We start from the raw sequence: 24,224 nt of genomic DNA on the forward strand, positions 1-24,224 counted from the left end.
GGCTACCGTTAACGAGGGCTCTCTGGTCAACCAAAGCATCGTCAAGAATACCCTTGATGCAGCAGAGACAGCTGGCCGCACTTTGGTACAAGGAATTTTGCTGAAGCGTCACGTCTGGCTTCGCAATTCCGGATTTAAGGCGGAAACACAAGCGTCCCTTAATAAGCCCATAGAGGAGTCCAACCTCTTTGGGAGAGCAGTGGATGACGCGCTGGAGAACGCGAAAAAAGAATTTGACACAGTAAAAACCTTAGACCAAATTTCAAAACCCCCTAACAGGCGGAGATTTGGTAATAAGCGCTTTTTTCGTGGACAACGCCAACAACAAAACCAACAACAGTATTCTGCCAGCAACTACCAGGGTAATAGTGGCCAGTACAATCAGAGGGGTCAAAGCCGTGGCAAAGGGAGAGGCCGGGGTTCCACCCCCAGAGGCTCCCAAGCCACCAACACCACCAAGTGACGCGAAGATTCGCGTCCCCTCCCATGCAACGCCGGTCGGGGGCCGGTTAACATCCTTTCTTCCAGCATGGGAGGGAATAACATCAGACCGATGGGTACTTTCCACCGTAGCCCGCGGCTACTGTATAGAGTTCAACAATTCCCCAACATACAGACCCCCGAGGGGACGCCGCATGACACCAGAACACCTCGCCATCCTTCTCCAAGAAGTGGACCAACTGTTGGAAAAAGGAGCCATAGAGGTCATGCCTCTATCTCAGGTAATGGAAGGTATTTATTCAGTGTACTTCCTTGTACCCAAAAAGGATCTAACCATGCGCCCTGTATTAGATCTGCGCCCAGCGAACAAGTTTGTCAAACCCCAAAAGTTTCGTATGGTGACCTTACAGGAAGTGATCCCACTGCTATCCCAGGGAGATTACATGACAACACTGGACATGAAAGATGCATACTTTCATATTTCAATGTTGCCAGTGCACAGAAAATACCTCAGGTTTATGATAGAGGGCAAACACTACCAGTTCAGAGGTGCTACCCTTCGGCATAGCATCTGCACCAAGGGTATTCACGAAGGTACTGGCAGTGGCCCATCTGCGCAGATTATCCATCCCAGTATACCCTTACCTCGACGGCTGGCTCATAACAGGGGATTCTTACGAGACATGCTTCTCCAACACCCAAAAGACTGTAGACCTTTTGTTCCAACTGGGCTTCTCCATCAACGAGTCCAGCTTAGACCCCTGCCATGTCAAACCATTCCTAGGGGCTCTAATTCGAACAAAGGACGGCCTTGTCTTCCCCTCCAACGAGAGGGTCCAAAACATGCTGTTTCAGATCCCCCAATATGTGGCAGGTCGAGAGGTGACGGTGCGCAAAGCGATGCGCTTGCTAGGAATGATGGCGTAGTGTATTTATTTGGTACCTCACGCGCGCCTGCGCCCAATGCAAGAGTGGCTCAACAGCCAGTGGTGTCAGGCCAGCGGACAATGGGACGATCTAGTGGTGGTCTCGCAGGCCTTGGTTCTGTCGCTACGGTGGTGGACAAAGGAAAACCTGATATAGGGAAACCCTTTGCCACACCCGCGGTGGAGGCCACTCTAACCACGGACGCCTCCCTCACAGGATGGGGGGCTCACCTATCCCATCAGAATGCTCACGGAGTGTGGACTCCGAGCGTAGCATCCAAGCACATAAACCTACTGGAGCTACTGGCGGTGTTCAAAGCACTAAAAGCCTTCCAAGAACACCTACAAGGGAAGACAGTGATGGTCCTTACAGACAGCACCACAGCCATGTACTACATCAACAAGCAGGGGGGCAACCACTCTCCAGGACTGTCCAAGCTGTCCCAGAATATATGGAAGTGGGCTCTCAGACACAACATGTTCCTACTGTCACAACACGTACCAGGGGAACTCAATCTGCTAGCAGACGAACTCAGCAGAGACTTCCTCCTGCCCGAAGAGTACGAATGGCGATTGCACGAAGACATCGTCTTAGACGTCTTCACGCAATGGGGATTCCCCGAAATAGACCTGTTCGCAACTCTGGAGAACTCACAATGCCAAAGTTACGCCTCCAGGTACCCCAGAACCAGTCCAAGGGGAACGGTCTGTCGATTCAATGGTCAGGGAAATTTGTTTACGCCTTTCCCCCAACTCCTCTTCTCAACAAAGTTGTGCACAAGATGCACCAGGAACAAGTTACCATGATACTAGTGGCCCCGATGTCGGCCCGGCAGCCATGGTTCGCTCACTTGATGGAGATGTCCCTATCTGCCCCAGTGAAACTTCCCTGCATGTATACCATGCTGTCACAGGACAAGGGCAGGACACTGCATCCATGCCCTCAGACCATGAACATAGCAGCTTGGCTCCTGAGATCATAGAATTTGGACATCTACAACTTCCACAGAGATGTATGGACATCCTCAGGGAAGCCAGAAAACCTAATACTCGCCACTGCTATTCTAGCAAGTGGAGAAGATTTGTCATATGGTGTAGAAGTAAGAGCATCAACCCGGTTAACTGCTCTCCCACACATATTGTTCTGTACTTGACCCATTTATTGGATTCAGGTCTAGTGTTCAATTCCATTAAAGTCCACCTGGCGGCACTTTCTGCATACACCACTTCCCAACTTAAAGTGTCGTGGTGGAAGATACCAGTTATCCAGGACTTCATGGAGGGGGTAAAGAGAATACACCCTCCGATAGCTAACCCAGCTCCCGGATGGGACTTAAATGTGGTACTTTCCAGACTCATGGGCTCGCCATTTAAACCCATGCACAAGGCAACTCTTAAAGACCTCACTCTTAAGACTGCTTTCCTAATAGCTATTACCTCCATTAGGAGAGTAAGTGAACTACAGGCTCTTTCTGTTCTAGACCCCTTCGTAAAAGTTCACAAAGATAAGGTGGTTCTACGCACACACCCTAGGTTTGCACCGAAATTCATCTCAAATTCCATGTAAACCAGTCAATAGAACTACCAACGTTCTTTCAAAACCCTTCCAACTTGGGAGAAAAAAGTCTGCATACACTGGATGTACGCAGAGCTGTCATGTTCTACATGGAAAGAACCAGGCCACTGAGAAAGACTAATCAGTTCTTTGTCTCGGTGGCAGCAGGAAGAGGAGATGCAGTCTCAAAATCCACTATATCTAGATGGATTGTTCAATGCATCACTCTCTGTTTCTCTCTTGCTAAGAGAGAACTACCCTTCAAGCCAAGAGCACATTCTACTCGAGGCACTGGGGCTTCCATAGCATTCATTGCAAATGTTCCCCTTGAGTCCATCTGCAAAGCGGCTACCTGGAGTTCTGTGCACACCTTTACAAAACACTACTGTCTAGATGCACACTCTAGATCTGACTCCCAGGTGGGACAGGCAGTATTAAAACATCTTTTTAGCTACTGTTCCTTCTCATAACCCACCGCCAACTCCGGGTACTGTTCACTAGTCTATGCACAGCATGTGATTCTAAGCAGATTAACAAACATCAGAAGACAATGCATTACTTACCGTAAAAGCATTTCTGATGGTTGTTATCTGCTTAGATTCACATGCGCCCACCCTTCCTCCCCGCTCGGATGGAAGGAACATTCTCTCTTTTCTGTACTCACTCACGTATAGAAGGCTCCCTCAGGGCAGACAAAATACAAACAGAGGGACCTCCAAGCGTGAGGGATTGTGGGTACAACGCACGTCACTATAGGGATAGTGTTACAGACACGCCTTGTCGACGTCCCCTTTTTGACTACGAAAAACAAAATGCAATACTCCGCAGTGACCACTGGATGTCGGACCTATGCACAGCATGTGAATCTAAGCAGATAGAACCATCAGAAATGCTTTTACGGTAAGTAATGCATTGTCATTCACTGCTACAAGCCATCTCATTACACATCACAAAAGTAACTGAAATGTTACAAGGAGAACAGAAAAAGGGACAAGTGGCTTATGTTTGGGAGTACAAAGGAAGGTGGCTCATTAAGCGACAATGTAGCAATGGGGACTAACCAGTGCACCCCAAATGAAACGAGCGAAGCAGTTGAGTGAGACCAAAGGGCTCCACTCACCCCAGTCATCAGCTTGATTCTAGACAAAAAGAAGATATGCTACAGGACTTGTTTGCAAAAAGAAATACTTTTGTAACACACAGGTTCATGTTGTAGACCAACCATGTGGTGGTAAAAGCTGACTGTAAAGGGACTTGGCGCTGGGGGCATCCCCCAGCAGTGTCTGAATGCAGAGCTGAAGGGGCACTATGGCAGAGTAGATTAACATAGCAATGGAAATCCCTCCAGCATTACAACAGTTTAACAAGCACAAAAGGAAATGTGTAAACATATTTTAATATGGAAACAAATTGGGCCTTATTACGAGTCCGGCGGTAACCGCGGCGGTAAAACCGCCTGGTTACCGCCAGACTCGTATTACCATTCCGCCTCTGTGATTCCCGGAATTACCGGGGCATTACAACCCCGGTTTTCCGGGAATCACGGAAGCGGAATGGTGTTAATCCCCATTCCCATCGAGTCCTATGGGACTCGATGGGAATGGGGATCATGGAAACACCGGCAGCATCTCGTAATGCTGCCGGTGTTTCCTCGTCCGCCTGCAGGCGGGCGGTGTTAAACCCGCCAGGTCAGACCTGGCGGGAACATCATTTCCCGCCTGCGGGGGTCGGACTCAGGCGGTCCGGAAACAACGGTGGCGGAGGGTTTACTGCCACCATTATTTCTGGACCGCCTGGGTCGTAATGAGGCCCATTATCTTGGTAAAATATATGGTCTGTACAAGGATAATTTTAAATCGAAAACTCAAGAATATTTCAAGTATATCATCCATATGAAAAAAATGTGAAACGTGCAGTATATAATTCAGATGAAAATATGCAAGACATACGGGGAATGGAACATCACTCTCATACATCTCATCATAAAAGTGTAGAACTGGCTAACCCAGAGGCAAATAGCACAAATAACCATGAAGTCTATGACATGCCACAAAGGCCAACTCCGAGAGATGAACCTTACATCACCAACATAAAAACACCGAAGGCACCTCACATTGGGACCGCTGTGGTCATGGTCATATTTACAGATGTTGAATATGAGAAGTGGGCGTGTGCAATGTTTGCACTATAGTCAAAAACGACTTCATAAAGTGGTGAGGAGAGGCACCCTATATTTCACAAAAAAGGTTAATGATTTGTTTTAAATTAGTAGTAGTGACGTCATCTTAAGTTTCGGCTTTAGAACTATTCTGTTTAACCGGTAGCCTAGCCTTCTTCAGGAGGTGAAGTGTATCGTGCCTTGATCAATGTGGCGCAAGATGATCAAATAATGGAATTGCTTCTTTATGGTATACTCTGTAAAAAGAACACATTGATCAAGAATCACGTAATGAGTGTGTAACTTAATTGGGAGAGGCCAATTGAATTCTTATTAGAATCCTGGGCGGGTGAATAAGCATTTCCCTATTGGTCAATTTGCGGGCTGTAAGACACGGTTTACCTCGAGTTTTGGTAAATTTGACCTTTGCTTTGTTTTTCTGTGAAAGCCGTGCACTAACGGTGTTTCAACCCCTCTAGTGGCCAAACTGAAAATTACATTTTACTACCTTTTTTCTTATTTTAAAGTTGAATGAAAACAAGAATTTACTATAAATAAGCATGACTTATAATTTTGTTATTTTGTTTTTTTAAACTTAAATATTCTGCATGGAATATTTAAGTCCCCAAGTACAAGCAATATAAAAAAGTCGACATGAAAACTTTGTTGGATTTAACCATGGGTTCTAAAAGCTCTATAGACCTCGTCCTCTGGCCATACCGTCGCTATCGATTCTCATATCTCGTTAAAAGGCTCTCACCTCCCTCTGACCTTTAACTCGGTCTTCAGGGCCCGTAACCCCTGGTATGGCTAACGGGCTAGCTCTATGAAACTATACTAGTAACTGATCACTGTCTTGACAGGCTGTAAATCTGCTATAATCGATATGTACCGTTCATCCTTGTGTAATAGAATGTAATTATGCTTCTTGAATGTCTGCCTATAACCAATCCGTTAATGCCATTGTGCAATATGTGAATAATCTTTCTGCAACCTCGCCGTGATACCTAAGGGTCTGGGCGTGTAACAAATGTAATAAATACAAAAAAAAGAAAATAGTGTTATTTACCTGCCAATGTTCCAAAAAGGAGACTAGTGTCAAGTTGATCACGGTAGTGTCCACCACTTAAGGACACGTTGGGCCTCATCATGATTTGGGCGGTATCCCGGCTCTAAAACCGCCCAACTGTAATAGCGTTAGATCACGGATTAGGCGTTAACGGTAAATCATTGGACCTAATGGGGAATTTTCAGTACTAATACTGTGCGCAAATACAGCCGGCGGTAATACAGGGCGCTAAATGGGATTTTCACCTCGAGAAAAAAAGCTGGAGGTAAAAGAGCCCATATAGTGCCCAACTCGTGATCGGGCCAGCCCTTAAATGCGGCGGTAATACCCTTAACGCTGCATTTAAGGGCTACCGTCCCAACTCATGATGAGACCCTTATTATGTAAGTTGATCAAAGTCAACATTAAAAGCTGCCTGCACCACAGTGGTCGCTCTGAAAATGATCAGCAAGAATATTGTTGATTCAGCTTGTATTCAAAATTCTATGACTAAATTAAATCAGTACTGATGCGCAGCATTACGTTTCTTCCAGTGGATGGCCAAAATCAGTGCACAATTAGGCATTCAGGATTGTATTGACTGAGTGCCTGGTAAAACACAAGACTGCTCTACTCATCTCATTCACCTAGTCTTAAGCAAGTGATTCTAAGATGGACGATAACAAGGAAGGTAGATTATCTTTAATTTCAACATTTTGTTTTGAAAAGTTCGAGTGGTGGCTTGACTCTCAGTTTCGTGGCAGCTATTCTGAATCTTAAGCTTGTGATTACTTAGCCACAGTGTGACTTGGCACCTCAGGAATGGTTGCCAAAATAATTAGACTGTGGTTGTTAAAGCAGGGTAGCACAATACAAACAGGAGCCATATTGGATGTCATGCTAAAGCAGTGATCTGCAGTTGCGGATTTTAATATTGAGAGAATAATCAGTACTAATGTTAAGAGCAGCCATTTTGGAATTGTGGAAAATGAATATATCGAGTGAGCACTATCGCACTCCATAGAAGAATGTTTTGGTTGTGTTTCTGTTGACTGACGAGATCATAATTACATGAAATCTATGTATATTTGTGTACACAAGTGATTTTGAATTTGGAAATACTACGATGTGTACTAGTGGCAGATAAAATGTCACAGAATGGTAGATTAATTAAATTAAATCTGACTTCTGTAAACTACCATATACGTCTCTGAATCCAATGTTCCGTTATGACTGTTTATATCCAGATAAAGGCATTCAATAATGAACCACTGTAGGCCATTTTCAGTATGGAACAATCTGCAAGGTGTCTTACCAGCGGTGCTGTTAGAAACATGTTGCGGTATCTGCATCTGTATTACAGAATACGAGTGGACACTGTGCGTGTAGTCATGCCTATGTGCCATAAGGAGTATCGGCAGAAAATAGCATGAATGACATAGCTGGTTTGGCATTGTTAAGGTGGATTTCCAAAATCAGCCCTGGTGGGAAGATTTTTGGGAGGGCATCCTATTTGCGGTAAACTGGGAAGGCACTGAGAGGTTAGCGAAAACCCAATCAAGGAAAGGTAGGTGAGCAGTCTCAGGAAGTGTGTGAGTGGTATAAGGCTACAATGAGGTCACACAGCAACACCAATAATTCAAGTAAGAGAATAGGTATATCAAAATAGTTAAGTATGAGGCCTCTGGGTAATACACTAAGCATATAAAACTCACAGTTAAGGTATTACCAATCCAATTATATTCATTATATATATATATATATATATATATATATATATATATATATATATATATATATACACACACACATTCACCATTAGGAGGATAGTGTTGCATAGAAATTAGTTAGCAGTGTTTAACAGGTGAGTACTGCAAGAAAAACAGGTAGAAAATAGTCAGAATACGCAGAGGTACAGCTGCCATCCATCCTATGAAATCTAACCCTAAGATGGTATGGGGCCTTGCGCCCACAAGTTCCAACATATAGCCTCTTCAGGTAAGGTATTCAGAAATGATGCAGTGGGCTGGTGGTGGTGCTTTATAATGTTTTAAGCGTTAGATACGAATACCCCAAGACAATTAAGTACCCCTCTCTATCCTATTCAGCAGGTATGACCTAGGAAGGGATCCTTGGGCCAAGACAGAGGGTGTTGGGGACAAGACTTTACGCACAATGCTACCCTATGGAGGACAGGCTGGACAGAAATAAGTATGTTAACTTACTCCTCTGACTCTGATTCTTCCAGATTACCACTGCTTGTCTTTTGGAATCCGTTGGGGGCACAATCTTCAGTGATTGGTTTGGATCAGAAAGGCCCAGGGGTTGTGGGTGCAGAGGTCCCTTTCCCGGGTCAGGTGACGGTCACGTTGCGCAGCAAACTGTTCCAGTTAGCTTCCAGAAAAAGACCCCAGAAGAAGAAAGATGCAGACTTCTGTGATGCAGACCCCTTCAGGACACCTCAAAGGATTGAGGAAAGATTGTTCCAATGAAGGTCGCCACGGTCCGGCATCAACAGGCGATTGTACAGCAGCAAACAAAGAAGCGGCCCCAGCACAACTTCCTTTTAGAGTGAGATGGCCAGAAAATGCTGGAGAAGGCGACTTGTAGCATTAGGTGAAGATCTGCACAAGGCTCAGCTCGTAAAAGATGACTGCTGCTGCCATACATTCCAGACAAGACTCTGAGAGAATTGGTGGTTGACCAAAGAAACTTTATTATCACCAATGTTAACCCTTCATTAGGGCCTGAACCTAGGGACGCCCTCAGAAATAAGGTCCTTGCTTGGTTGCAACAAAGAACTTGACCAGGCATTGTTAGAAGCTGCGACCTAAAGGTTTTGTGGAGGACAAAGATCGATGGATTGTGTACTTTAGCTGTCATTCTTTTTATGAACATGTCATCTGAACTAAAACTCATAGTAGATCGTGGATAGCGCATTCCCCTATCCTAAACTGGGTTTTCATTTTATTTAAATATGCCTTCTTTATATTGCTGTATTACGTTGTTGTTTGTTTGTCCTGTTTTCTGTGTGCACCGAGGCATATAGGCATGTTGTGCTTTATAAGAAACCAATTGATCAATCAAGGTAGCCCAGGAGAGAGCTGGCCAGTCCACTCTGGGGTCCAGGTCCCCTCCGAAGGCTTCCAAGGCACGGATTCTCAAGCTGTGGTGGGAACTGGTCTGGTTGTTCCCAGCATTCTAAAGGATGAAGCACCAACAAGGGTCTTCTGGTCCGCTGCAGGGGTTGTCCTCGGGTCATCAGTGGGCTGCTAGTCTCCATAGATGTCTTTGCTCCAACGCTGATCTGCAGAACAGCCGCAGAAGTCCTCCTTGTAACCATGATTTGGGCTGAGAGTCACACCAAGCCCACCAATGGTAAGAATCTTCACCATTCAAACAGCCAGGGGTTGTCCAATACTGGTTACCACAGGGCTCGAGTCCTTAAAAAAAAAAAAAGAAAATTGAATAGTGGGGGTGACTCTGGTGAGCATTGGGAAGTGGCATCACAGGATGTCAATGTGACATATACCCATTTAATTCAGGCTTGACTTTCACAATTGAAAGAAAACACACACACACGACAAAACGCATTTGCCAAGGGAACAGATTTTCATATGACCTTACTGTTTGGCGTGCACCACCTAACGAGGTGGTGGAGAACAGGAACAAAGAAGGAGGGTGAGAAGTTATAGGGGGTAGAGAAGAGAACAATTCTGGAGGTGGTAGAGAATAGGGGGACAGGCAAAGTGGAGGCTAGGTGGTGGTCTTTGGCAAAATATTTTCTCTGTTTTCATTGTTGGAGGTGGGGCTTCCACAGACATACTCTGCAACACCTTAAATGCCTCAGTCAAGTCGCGGCACGCGGAGTGGCAAAGTGGAAGCTAAGTGGTGGTCTTTGGTGAAATATTTTCTCTGTTTTCATTGTTGGAGGCAAGACTTCCTCACAGACATACTTTGCAACACCTTAAAAGCCTCAGTCAAGCCGGGGCATGTGACGCGGCAAAGTGGAGGCTAAGGGTTGGTCTTTGGCGTCTTTGGGAGTCGTGGGAGCAGCTAACAGAGAAATAGGATCAAGCAGACTTTGTGAGCAGCGGTGAGTACCTGCTTATTAAGGTGACTGTGGGGCTGTGCCCTTTGAGCCTTTTGGATACTATTATGCACAATATCATGTGAAGTGATATACTCAAGCTCACTGTCTCTTGTTGACAAATCTGTTCATTGAACTAAACCAACCTGTGGAGTGCAGCGTGTGTGAGGCAGCCGGTGTGGCACTTTCACCTTTGTTTGTGAGACCTTAAAAGCCTCGTTCAAGCTGCGGTACGACTTCACCAGCAGCCTGGACAGTCGGCCCAAGTGGAATAAATGTCACTGAATGAACCACAGAGAGGTTTATAACTTCCTGGCCGCCAGTACGTCTGTCGATTAGGCAGACGTTACGGTGCAGTGAGCGAAGGCTGATTGTATTTTCTTTCATTCCATAACTTGTATGCGCGACTAACACGAGCACTGAGAGGGCAGCTCGAGTCGGATTTTCGACATAGAGACACGCCAGTCTCTCACTCGCCCGACTCTCATAATCAGTTGAATCGGTTATCAGCTCAAATGAAGCACTGCGCTACTTGCAAATCTACCCTGCGCAGCGCCAACACTCGAACAGGCGCTGCCAGTAAACTATCTACTGTTTCAAAACTAAGCCTGCATTGACTAAAAGAATGACAAATAGAACCCCTAACAAGTTACAACCGGCAATTACAGGCTTTTTCGCCAACCAGGCATGGCAAATGAAGCAGATCATCATCATTGTCCCCCCATTGGTACATTATACCTAACACCGTCTAACATCATTGACATCAACAACTCCTTATTGAAATTGGTGGAGGGGCTGCAGCGCGCCTCACTGGGTGGTGAGCAAATTACAAATACCCCAAATCCTGAGGATGACATATTAGACATGATTTGTCTAATTCACCTGACTTGGCTGCACTAGTTTCATCCTCAGACTCATCTGAACTTCACGATTCGAGTAGAGCTAACGAAGAATCCAACGCTGTTGGGGCCGAAGCATCCTGGCACAGTGATACCAACATGCCCAGAAACATAGTCGTCATCCTTGCATAAGTAGACTCCTTTTCCACTCTACTAGCCGCAATTTCCAAAGATCAACTGGGAGTTATAACACTATTAAATAAACTCAACATAATTCAGGAAATGGCAAAACAAATATTGTCGCCTTATAATCCTATAGAGACAAAATTAGTTGAAAAACCCTTGCGGAAGAAACAGTTTAAACCGCTACTCTCTCCATCAGATGGAGCATTTAGCGCTCACATTGCTGCACCGTGCCCTTTCATCCATGACACTGCTGACCCTTACGCCATTTGGGATTAGGAGGAGATCCATATTCCACCAGAGCACAGTGAGCACCTTAACGCGGATACTACAACAACGGCTAAGACGACTATGGAAAATTGGTGACAATTAAAAATAGCAGCAATATAAACCAAACCACTGACAAGAAGGTGAAGAAAATAGTCCATCAGCTACCAGATGCAAAAAGCCAGACCCCCATTAAAAAATACACGGTCAAAAATACGTTTCCTGATTACTTGATGCGCCAAGTTCAGCTGAATGGCCACACCACCACAAAAAAGGTGCCCAACATCGTAACATCTTCCTCAAACATTAATACTGCTAATCACGATGCAGAAGCAAGATGTTGCTGTTATAAGGAGCATTCTTGCAAATGCTCAAGTGATGTGACGGTACCTAGCTCTAGTGACCAATTGCTCTCTCTACATTCTGAATCCAATAGCCAAGTTGACACTAGATCATTTACTGGCAAGATGGACATCTTCGCTAGTTTCTAAAGACCTGGGGAAATGGATTATACTGGAAGAAACAAAAGCTACAGAATATAGTCCTTTTCTAAATAGGTCTAGACTCCTGTATTTGTTTAAGCAATTGCCATACTTTGAAATGATTCTCTCAAGAGATATTTTGAGAATTGAGCTGTCTAGTGTGGGTAGTTTAACTAATTGGGCTGTAGTGGAATTTTCTTCCCCGCTGATTGTCGCTCTCTTTAAGGCACACGCTGGGTTGTTAAGCAATTGGGGCTTTCCATGATCATTTGCCGTTGGGCAAAGAAAATGAGCACATCTGAGAATTTATCCAAAACCTCAAAACATGGGCATTATTACGAGGATACTCGAGAGAGAGAGAGAGAGAGAGAGAGAGAGAGCAACACTATGCGCTCTTCAGTAAATGGTGATCTGGGAATAAAGGCCAAGCAGTTGAATACTGGAAACCTGAACGTGCGACCAGTGGAGCCAATTGACTTGTATTCAGGAAAGATCACCTAAAATGGCTAAGCTGGAACATTTGTGGCTACCGTTCCTTTTTGTTTCACCCAATGGGGGTGAAGATGTTAGCTTTAACAGACATTTTTATATTACGGGAGACATGGTGTACTAGGGAATTTGAAATAGATGGCTTTCAGAGCATGCATAAAATCACAGTGCCGTCTAATAGGGGCCGTACTAGTGGCCGGTTGGCTATAGGGGTTAAATCACAATATACCCTGATACAGTTTCCTAAGGATCTACTCTCCCCTTTCGTTCTATCGGGAACTTTGCAACCCCTTAAGAAGGGGTTCACAGTCTATTTTAGTCTTAAACATTTATAATCCTCCAGGGGGCTCCCAGACCAAAAACATTCACAACATTATAAATAATATTATATTGCAGTGGTATCAGTCCTTTTGACGTGGGCATATTGTAATAGCAGGAGATTTCCATAACCGAGATTTCCATCAGCCTTCTCCTATTCCATCCGAGATAAATTGTTATTGGTCACCTCTTTTTGGGTTCTTTGATCTTACATACCTTTTTGTTTTTCTGTCAAAAAGCCAGGAAATGCCACTTGTACCTGGGCAAATAGCACAGCAGAGTCCCACAAAGACTATGTCATCACTGATTTAATCCTGAAAGAAAGATGCGATCCTGTAAAAATAACATTTACTGACATTATTGACCATGCTGTCCTAAACTGGTCAGTAGATATGGAGACAACTCTTAACAGTAAATGTAGAAAGCAGGACATCAGTTCTAATACACAGGGAAACACACTACAGTGGTCCTCTAGTAACATAAAGGTGACAAACGCATTTTTGTTCCAAGATTCCGAATCCATAGCTAGTGCTTTGCGACAGACCAATTGGGATCTTGGGAATTTAATAACTATAGTAACCAAAAGGTCCTTATAGGAATAGGGGCACTAATTACGATGGGAGGAAGTACGATGCGCCCTTCGATTCCAAAATAAATGTTAAGAAGCGGGCACTATGAAGGGGCCAGGCTGCTATCGGAAGTAATTACAAGCTAAATGTAATAAAATAAACAAGAACAAATAAAGAAATTGGCAATGCAGTATAACAGCACAAAAGGTCTACCAGTAACTCATGTTCATTGAGATTATTTGCCTGGCCAAGAACATATAATTTGTGCCGGTTTTGGGCCTGCTATAATGATTTCCACAGATCAACATCACCTGCAGAGCTGAACCCCATTTCCCAGGAGAACTGGCTTAAGTACATACAAGAGTAATATAACAACACCTCTTCTCTTTGTACCATTGACAATACACTCTGCCAAAGTAGCCCCCCCACCATGCTGAATACTGATGGGGATACCCTGGTGAATATTATAGTAAAACTTAAGGCCTCACGAGCACCTGGCCCAAACAGTATCCGCAATGCGGTGTTTAAGGGACCTCCAGAGCTCTGGACAAAGATTCTAAAAATGTTATATGATCACATTGAACTAACCTGATCTATACCCACAAGCTTGCACAAATATTCTCAAGCATCATATTGGGTGAACTGAGAACCTGGGCAAAAGAAAAACATGTTTAGCAAATTCCAAACAGGGTTCATGAAAGGGTATAGTGCAACCACAAATATCTGTACTCTCCAGTTCTTAATCGGGGAGTATAATAATAAGCTGGGCATGACATTGTACTGCTGTTTTGTCGACTTCTGTAAAGCATTTGATTATATATCTCATCCCATCTTGGGTCAAAAACTAAAAAACCTTGGAATCGACCCAACACTATTGCACCAAATACACCAGCTGCACACTAATACATCAGTTATAATTCGAATGAATTCAATACGAGATCATACCCTCTATTTCAAAACCAACAGAGGCCTAAAACAAGGCTGTGCCCTGCGCCTGATTCTTATAATTTGTACACTGCTGATCTGGAGCAAGAACTGCAACAGGCAAAAAACGTACCTCCAAAAATAAATGGTGAACACATTTTGTGTCTATTGTACGCTGAGGATACAATTTTATTCGGCATGATTGTGAACACCCCGAAAATGATTTGTTTGAATAATAGTAAGCTAAGGAAACATCCCTTTGTGTGGAAATTACAGAATGTCGACTTGGGGTGTACAAAGGCATTTATGTATCTAGGTTTTCTTGTAATAATCAATTTGACTTCATTGTATTATGCAGAAATCATTACTGACAAAATCTGGAAACAATGTCTGGCCCTGAAAAATTATGTTGTGAATCATGGGGCACATAATATTGAGGGCTTGCTCGAGATTTATCGTATGAGCTTTTTTCTGACAATTCTGTAAGCCCTGGAGGCTCTTCCATTTGCTCAGATACGCTGGATGGACAAATTAGAAGGCAAATTGCTCCACTGCATGATGAATCTACCTAATGCTACACCTGCTGAAGCATTAAGACTAGAGTATGGCCGTTTGTCATTAACAACAACATGGCTCATACGAAAAACCTACATGCAAAATGCCTAAAAACAAATGACTCCAATGAATTAAAGTCTTGGGTAGGCAAGACCAAGACGGCAGGAATAAAAATGTATTTGTGGCAGAACTACAAGCCACTGCCCTAGCGCATCTTTGTGCTTTGGATTATGAGCCCAACCTTCTTGACTCTGAACCCAATTACGAATCGAAAATAAAATATAAATCAACGCTCTGGGACTGGCAAAGAAAGTTGACTCCCTGCATGATAAAAGTGAATATAAAGCATTTTTACATCAGAGTTTCTCTTTCTTTACACCATGCAGCCATTTGATCAAATACTATTCTATAGGTCTAAAGCAATTTATCCTGCTTTTGCGATTCAATCTACTTCACACTAAAGAGGTAACAGGTTCTTGGGTCAACTCCCCATTATTAGAACGACACTGTCGCCTGTGTGGGGAAAACATTGAGACCAAGCACCATCTATTGACATTGTGCCCTGTCCTGATAACTTGTTATATGAAAGGATAGCATCACACTTGAAATTTGTTTTTAAAATTGAGGATATTTCTGGTAATCAGTTTTAGTCGGCTATCCTCAGAGCAGAAACCATAATAATTACTGCTGCGACTTATGCGGCATGGCAGGAGATCTTGAGGAGAATTGACCAAACATTAATTGCTGAATGTAAAATGTAACAGCATTGTAAGTATATGTAGATGTTCCTTTTGATATATTTAATTGTGATAAAATGTCACAATTATAATTCTATATTTGTATCAATACTGGTTTTCCTTTTTATACATATGCTGGAATTTGGAGCCAAAATGTAGATTAAAATAACTAAATGCACAATAAAAAAATATTTAAAAAATAGGGGTACCAATCAGGAAGAGATGACAAAGGCAAGCGTGCAGACCCAGAAGCAAGAGGGTACAGGTAAGAAAGCAAGAAACCTTGAGAGGGACAACCAGTGGTTGTTCTAAGGAGGACTGGGGATAAGTTAAAGAGGGGAAACGATTATGGGGGTTGGGAAGATGAAAAGAGAAGACTGGACCCCAGGAGGGGAGGATAGCAAATGAAGAAGAGATGCCCAAGACAAGGAGCATCACACTAACAATGTGGTAAAGGCCAGAGTGCTGGGGTGGGGGGGGGGGTCTGGCAGGCTCTGCAACCAGCATTTTTGCCATTTGAGCCAGATCAGCTAGGGCCCACTGTGATTGATCTTTGTGAAGATCCAGAGAAATCCTACCGCTGGCCTATGTACACACAAGCCAGACCAAGGCTGCTGGTGCCAGTTGAATAAAAATCGCACATCCTGATCTCTTCAGCAATAACTAGGAATCCAACCATAGGAGCCAAGGAAAAAGACAGTGACTTTTTGACCACCAATTGGTGGATAGTAAGGGAGAGAGGGAAGGGCTGGCTATGCGCCTCAAAAAAACTAGAGTTCATTTGGTTCCTCATCACAGTGTTTTGTTTCACCTTATTCTCCTCAAGCTTTTGTTGTTTAATAATAAACCCTTGTCTATCCTGTGTCTTGGGAGTGTTCAGCCTTCTGTGCTCTGTTGTGCAGGCATGGGGCACCTGTAATTGAGTTCCGCTCTGTTTTGCATGTATTGTGTTGTGTATGCCAGTATTAAGCTTTGTGTGTTATGTTTTCCAGGGCATGTACATCTTGTTACACACAGTGAAGGGGACGCCGTTCGAGACTCCAGATCAGGGCAAGGCACGGCTGCTAACGCACTGGGAGCAGATGGACTATGGTGTGCAGTTCACAGCCTCGCGCAAGTTCCTAACCATCACGCCAATTGTGCTGTGAGTGTTGCATTGACTCATGGGCCCACCGTGGGTTTGTACCCACTTGCCAGTGGTTGTCACAGAGTAATAGTAGTAGCCTCTCCTTCAGCCTCTTTATGTATAGGGGGCTTGAGGTTGGGCATGCAAGAGAGTGATTTGAATGCATTTGATGAAGGTGAACTCCAGGTAACCCATTATTTTTTTTATTTTTGTTAGGAGGGTGAGATGTTTGTTGGGAGGATACGCACTTTTGTGATCATTGACATACATGTGTCTCCCAATGGATGGGCCTAATCTGTCTGAGATTTACTGAGGTTTTAATTAAGTATCTATTGAGTTATGTGGTTTCGGAGGGTGAATATGATTCAGCTATGGTGAACCTCTGGTGTGGGTTGAGTTGGGAAGTGTGTGGTAGCATCTCATCCCCATTTCACGGAACTTGGAACACTAAAGTCAAGCCACCAAATTTCTCATTGGCTCATGAATGGTCCAGCAGAGATTTGACATGACACCTAAGTCATCCTGGTTTTCCACAATAAAATTCTATCTGTGGTGCACCTTCTTTCCACACTAGTGATCCACCTGCCTAATTCCTGTTGGGTTGTCAGGCTAAGGTAACTGTGATATAAACTTGGGCGTGACTTGTTGACCCACTGATTAGTAAATGCCAGTGGAGATTTCAGTATAATCTGCATAATCGCCACTGAAAGTGATCCTTTGTATATTTTCTCAACATTTTAATGAGGGTGACATGTCTTTTCAGTTTCTGTATCTAAGGATTACTTTCATTGCTGCAGTGCCGATGAAGCCAGTATATGTCGGCAACGCAGGTGAACCATACAAAGGATGTCGTCCTCTTGGTCTTGCTGGCACTAAAATCCTTGCACGTTACTTTCCTGTAACACATATAACCAGACTCCTCCAAGTAAAACTATTAGCCACTGTGACCGTGAACTTGAGAGTCAAGGTGGAAGATACCACTGTCGCTATGAATTTATCAGGAGCACTTGCAAACTCTATGTGCTCTTAAAATGGAACGTATCAAGAAGTGCTTGGTGTGATAATGTGGAGATAATGGGCTTACCCGATTGGCTGAAACTAGATCACTAGTGATACTTGTGTAGCCTTAATAACTCGACTTACTGTGCATCTAAACATTTGACCTCTGATCCGGCAGATGGAGTAATAATGGGCTCTGGAAAGCCGCAATTACTTATTGCCTAGATTCTTTACATAGTGTCCAATAATTCTCAAATGTATATTTACATATATTTGTTTTATTGGGGCAGGGCTATTGGCCAGGATTCAGACTTTTTGAAGCGCAGCCATTACAAAAGAAAGTAGTTCCAATAATTTGGGGCAGAGCCTCCCTGGTGCTTTCTAAAAGAGTGTGCATTCCTTGCCCATTGGCAATCCTAGCATCAGCCAACATACACTAATATGCCTGTTCTAGCGGTGGCCTGGGATGAGCGTAGGGCACTTGCACCAGATAAATGCTTGGCCTCTCTTTATCCTGCTGCCTTTCAAGTCATGGTACATTCCAACCCGGTACATGGCTGAGCTGCAATAGGTAGGGTGTCTTTGTAACCTAGAGGTGGTGGTTTCTGTGGAAGAGTTATGTCATTGACTCGGAGTTCCCACTGTCCAGGTTTTTGCTGAAAGACTGAGCTTGCGGATTGTGGTCAGGCCTGCTCAGAGGCGACATAGACTGTTGTTCCACATGTATGCAGATGAACACGTTTCTGTATTGCTCTGGTTCCCAGGGTCGGTTTACGGTGGTGTAGGTTGCTTTGAAGTGCTACTGGGGAGGGTTGCATGAGACTCACAAGGTATTGTTAAGAAGTGCAGTGGGTGCATGGAAAGTTGAACCAGCCGTCCTATGCAGATATTTCATGATTAGACAGCTTCAGAAAATGCTGCCATACATACTCCAATGAACTAGGTAATGGGCTTCAGAGGTATCATCTGGGCATGCGGCAGAATGTGCAAAGCGCTGTTGGCCGCTTAGTGGCTAGTCTTCAAGGCCCTCCTTCGTGGAGCTTCAGACTTATCGGCTGGGCCAGCAGCAGCGTGCTGATGGCTGTTAGGTGGCTGGCCTTTAATGCCCTTCTTATTGGCCAAGTATCGACTGGCTTTTAATGCCCTTCTTAGTGGTCAGATGCAGCGTGCTAATTGCTGTCAAGCAGCTGGCCTTTAATGCCCTCCTTAGTGGCATTGTATCGGCTGGCCTTTAATGCCCTTCTTAGTGGTCAGATGCAGCGTGCTGATAGCTGTTAAGCGGCTGGCCTTTAATGCCCTTCTTAGTGGCCAAGTATCAGCTGGGCCAGCTGCAGCGTGCTGATGGATGTTAAGCTGCTTGACTTTATTGCCCTTCTTAGTGGCCAAGTATCGGCTGGCCTTTAATGCCTTTCTTAGTGGCCAAGTATAAAATGGCCTTCAATGCCCTTCTTGGTGGCTAGCTACTGCGTGTGCTGAGTGTTGTTAAGCAGCTGGCCTTTAATGCCCTTCTTAGTGGCCAAGTATATACTAGGCCAGCTGCAGCGTACTGATGGCTGCAGCGTGTGCTGAGTGTTGTTGGTCTTGGAGGACATGGTTCTCTGCTACTCCTCTTCTAAGATCCCTTCACTCGCTGTAGCTTGGTCAGGCTTTGCTTTAAGTGCTTATGATCTACCTTCGAGTGGGAATGCCCCAGCGGGTCTGAAAGCTACAATTGCACGCTGTGTTCAGACTGCCCATTGGGATGGTAGATTGTTTTTGCTCAAGTGCCAGCTTTGTTGGCAGAGGCACTATCACATTCTGGTCCATCTGCCAAGAATTGATAAGCTGTCTTCTCGGATTGTTTTCAGAAAGAGTTTAAATGCCCATCTATTGGCTGATCGATGGGTATCCTGATTGATCGTATTGGTGTGATGGGGCTCTGTTTTATCCTTGTTGGAATTGCCCAGTAACAATTGCTTTGTGCTTTATAAATCCCCCAAATCCCGTAAAGTATCATGGTGACTCTGTATCTTTAACAGTGTTACTCAGCGAGCTCCTGCGTTAGACACCAGTACAGCTGTAACTTATTGGTGGATGTTGGGGAATTGGATGGGCGGGTGTTATGGCTATGAGGTGAGCACACCTTTGTTTTTTCCTGAAAGTCTAACATACCCGTCTTCTCACTCTGTTGTTCCTAGGTATTTCCTGACCAGTTTTTATACAAGATACGACCGGATGCATTTCGTCATCAACACTGCGTCCCTGATGAGCGTGCTCATCCCGAAACTACCGCAGCTGCACGGAGTCCGCCTCTTCGGGATCAACAAGTACTGAGTGTCCTGGAGGACTCCTGCTTCTTTCCACCCTTCCCTTCTGCGTCCTGGTTTGCAGTCGCTCGGAGGAGAGTCGGCTCCAATTCTGAGAACGTGTGCCGTGGTGAGGTCATCTGGGCCAGGAAGGGCTGGCTCTGTCCCTGTAACCAGCCTGCTGTTCATGGATGCTCTCCAGATGTTGAACATTACTGTGGATCATGCCAATTGGAATCAGTACAGAGGACTGGAGCGCACCACAATGCCCTGCTGAGAGCAGGTCTTTAAGACAATAAATGCACTTTAGGTACAAACCCTTGCTAGAGGAGGCAGGCTGGTGGGTGGGTTACAGTCATAATTGCTATTCTATTTTTTCTTAATTGAACTGACCCATTTTTTTGGCTACTTGAGAGGCCATTTTTCCTCTTCCACTTTTCATAGCAGCAGGAACTGGCCCAGGAGCAGAGTTCCTGTGCACCCTGGTACATCATAGCAACACATTGGATATGCCTGACTAACTATGATGCATTACAAACTTTCGGTTCTGTAAAGCACGCTACCACCATGATGCATTGATCAGATGGTCCTGCATCGTAAGCCATAAGTTCGTTTTTTGAATGGCTGCTGTTGCGTTGTGAGCTGCTGCTGTTGCGTTGTGAGCTGCTGCTGTAATCTGAGCGGCTCCAGTATTTCAAGGCACCAGTGCTGTGTTGCAAGCGGCTAGTGCTGCGTATAGAGCTACTGGTTATCAGTTTCAAGCGATTTGCGCTGCATCCTGAGATACTGTCGTTGTCGGTAAAGCCTATGGGATAATAAGACACCAGTGATTGACAAGCACCAGGCAGCAGTTTGAAGGCTTCAGACCATGCCACATTGAATTTGATGCGAGTTCTCCAAATTGTGGTCTACTAGATTTCATTTAAAAAAGGTAAAGACAGAAAAGCATAGGTTTGTAGCTGACAGCTGCTCAGACTGCAACACCTCAGTAGGGTCCCTTTAAATTAATCAGGTTTGCTAACCCACAGGTACAGGAACCTGAAGTTGGAAACTGTCTCCTTCAGCTTGTCTGCTCTGCGGAAGGAATTCCTCTAGCAGCAGTTTCAGCAAACCAGTTCAGTTCGTTGGGTTTGCTAACGGCCTTGGGCTCCTGAACTGACCGCTTGCTGGATTATAGAGACAGCCCTTTTGTGCTAATTGGCCCTGAAACTGATGATCAGGCAGGCCCTGCACCAGTTATGTGGCTTTAGCCACTGTAGAGTGGTGATTGTGGCTGCGGTTGTGAGAATCTGGGCCAAGGGCTACATCGGTTGCTGTTTTGACGCACTCTGGTAGTATTTTGGCAAGTTCTGTCATTGCTCTGGTATGCTTATGAATACCCTGTCTGTGCTTGGGTCTGCCTGGTGGTGCTTTCGGAATGCTTACTAAGTGCTGAGGCCTGCACTGGCATCACTTGGCTGGGTAATTGGTAATGGTTGAAAGAGTTTAAAGGTGCATTGAGTGGCTGCACTTTGCTAAGCTCTCCTGTGGAAAAGTACATAAGAGCTATGTGCTTCATAAATGGATCACACAAGAAATGCAAGGCTTTTGATGCCTTCCTCCGCTTGACAGCCCCCTGCCGTAAGGCTGTCCCGCCCAGGCTTCCACCCCAGTCTCCCTCCGAACTCTTCAGTCTGTGGTGTCTTCCTGCCGTTGGTGCCTTCTTGCCCCCGACGCCTTACCGACCATAAGGACATCCCCCCTCTTGCTATTTCCCTCCTATTTCCCTACTTGGCAATCTGGTCCCCTGCTGCCCTGGGTGCCCTCTTGTTATTCACTTCCTTGTGCCCTTGGAATATTCTTCCCCTTGTGCCCTTGGAATATTCTTCCCGTGGTTGTGATCAGTTGCATGAAGTTATTTAAACCATTGTGGAGTTGCTGCATCTTGAAAGCACAGAATGAGGCTTGATGACTTGTACAGAGAAAACAAGAATTGATTAGCCTGTTTGGTATCTCGTGAGCAATCATATGTGCAGACTGACCTGCTTGCCTTTACTCTAGGTCCAACTTTCAAAACCATTTGCAGGATTGCTTTTGGCTATGTGTGGCATTTTTAAAGGGCATATCTTTAACTTGATTTAAATATATTGCACAAAGATACTTTATGTAGGCCATAGGAGACTAAATTACACATTTGTTATCAGAAATGATGCACTGTCCACCTAAGTAACAACATGTTACCACTGCATGTCTGCCACATTCTGATTTGGCTCTTTGTGGCACTGGCTCTGACCAGCATGTTACTTTGGTCCTTTCTTCTTCAGGGGCAGTTCCTCTTCATCACAGCACTTTGTATTTATCCTAGAGTTATCAGGTGCCTGCTGTAGCATATTCTTGGTTTGCCTGGGTCCTTCTTTAACTAAACCACGTCCTAGTCCTGCACCAGGAAGGGCTGGTGGCCAGAATAACTCAGTTTGCTTCCAATGCAGTCTTGGCAGCAGCCTTTAGTCCATTTTGTTGAGGGAGCGTGCATCTATTTTGTTTGTTGATGGTCACTTTTCCCCCAGGTTGGTCCTTAAGGATTATCATCAAAAGATCTACATGAAAGGCACAACCTCTCAAGTAAGGTTGCTGTTTACTGTGATTCAATTCTGTGATTCATCTCACCTTTGAAAAACGTGATGTTAAGCAGGATAGTCACATTGCAAATATTGACGCCAATAGTAATAGGTCAACTCCCTAGGTGTGGGGTACCTGGGGCTTGGTGCAGAGCCGCTCATATCTCTTATGTCGCAGCACCACAGGTTTGATTCTTTTAGGACACTCCTTGTCTACCTGTAGAGGCGAACAATCCCATAGCAGAAGGCCCTTTTCTGGAATTAAAGTGGCCGTTTCCGCATTGCTCATTTTGTAGGATTTGAACCTGTGCAGCATCCTGTGTTTGAAAGGAGCAAACTTGACGGGGCCAGTGCAAAAGCTTTTGCTCACAACTGGGCCTCGCTTACAGCTTTTCTGTGTAAACCAACTTACGCCCTCCACCACAGTTATGCCACAAGTTGCCGCTTGGCATAGCCTTTGCCTAGAACCGGCCCACAGTGGCACTTGAGTCCGAACGCAGTACTTTCATTTGGAGAGTACTGCCATTTTTTAATCGGAACGAGATACTCTGGGATACTAAGTATCAGCACATCTCTTTCCATTTCAAGAACTGTTGATCAGTTGCATGTGGCACACCATATGATCATAGCAGATTTCTGGACCCTCTTCAGGGTCAGGTGAGGGCGCCTGCACCCTTCAAGCGAGCAGCGTGCTTGGCTTGTAAGAACTGGAGTTCAGGCCCCCAGGAGCTGCCGGCATCCACAGAGATCACAAGCATTGCACCATATTTAGTGCACTTTTCTTCTTCCGATTGAACATTTCATTTTACTTTCACTGCAAAAAAGCTGCTTTGACCGCACAACCGATTTGTTAGAGCTGTATACGTTTATTTTTAAATACTAAAGTGTGTGCATGTGTATGTATGTATGTATGTATGTGTGTGTGTAAAATCCCCCAATGGTGTGTTGGTTAGACCCTGTCTTTGGTACGACTATTCTTGCTTTGTGAATACGGCTCAGCTGTGCTCTCATTATCTGGGGCTCGTACTTTTGATCCTGTGTGCGCATCCCTATTTTATCTAAGGAGCTTTATAAGGAAAAGTTTGAATATATCCTATTTTTATGATGCGTTTGTACAGTATGGAAAAAGAAATGAATAAAGGTCAGTCTACTTACTGTGTCGACTGTTGATTTGCTCTGCTCTTGGCCAGACTTTGCCGTCGTTTTTCATTTGTGAGCGCGTGGGAGACCGATCAGAGTCCAGTAAGTTTTGGTTGAGTAATTGAAGTTCTGCATCTGAATTTCTTGTCTCCCCTAGGAAATGCATGTTAAGCACTTTCATATCCCTGGATAACAAAAAAAGGGAAGAAGTTACTCACCATATTGACTACTGTACTCTTCATCAATAGTCCTGTTTCCTCCATACTTGTGTAACACTACAGTCCGTGGAGACATGACCGGACATCCTTTTTTTTTTGTTGTTGTCCTGAAAGAATTTCCTTTTAATTTATTTTGCGAATCCAGTTGTATTTTTAGCCATGTTCCTGCCTCTCGAGGCTTTTCCTTACAGTTCTTTTTTCTGTCAGCCTATGGCTTCCGCAATACGGATTGGGGTCTTATTTATAGCCGAGTAGATGTGTGAGGGCATATGGAGGAA

General features: G+C 44.6%; 1 protein-coding gene across 2 annotated transcripts in view; it reads left to right on the forward strand.

Annotated features, from left to right (window-relative positions):
* Positions 1 to 23,743, forward strand: part of ORMDL3 (ORMDL sphingolipid biosynthesis regulator 3) — a 124,135-nt gene extending 100,392 nt beyond the window's left edge. For both annotated transcript variants that reach the window (XM_069634769.1, XM_069634770.1), the window contains exons 3-4: positions 16,574 to 16,725; positions 19,884 to 23,743. In XM_069634769.1, coding sequence (XP_069490870.1) covers positions 16,574 to 16,725; positions 19,884 to 20,019 — 288 coding nt within the window. In that variant the 3' untranslated portion in view covers positions 20,020 to 23,743. The remainder of the gene's footprint in view (positions 1 to 16,573; positions 16,726 to 19,883) is intronic.
* The last annotated feature ends 481 nt before the right edge of the window (positions 23,744 to 24,224 follow it).

This window comes from Ambystoma mexicanum, chromosome 13 (genome assembly GCF_040938575.1).
Source record: "Ambystoma mexicanum isolate Mex_15411 chromosome 13, UKY_AmexF1_1, whole genome shotgun sequence".
NCBI classification, from domain to species: domain Eukaryota; kingdom Metazoa; phylum Chordata; class Amphibia; order Caudata; family Ambystomatidae; genus Ambystoma; species Ambystoma mexicanum.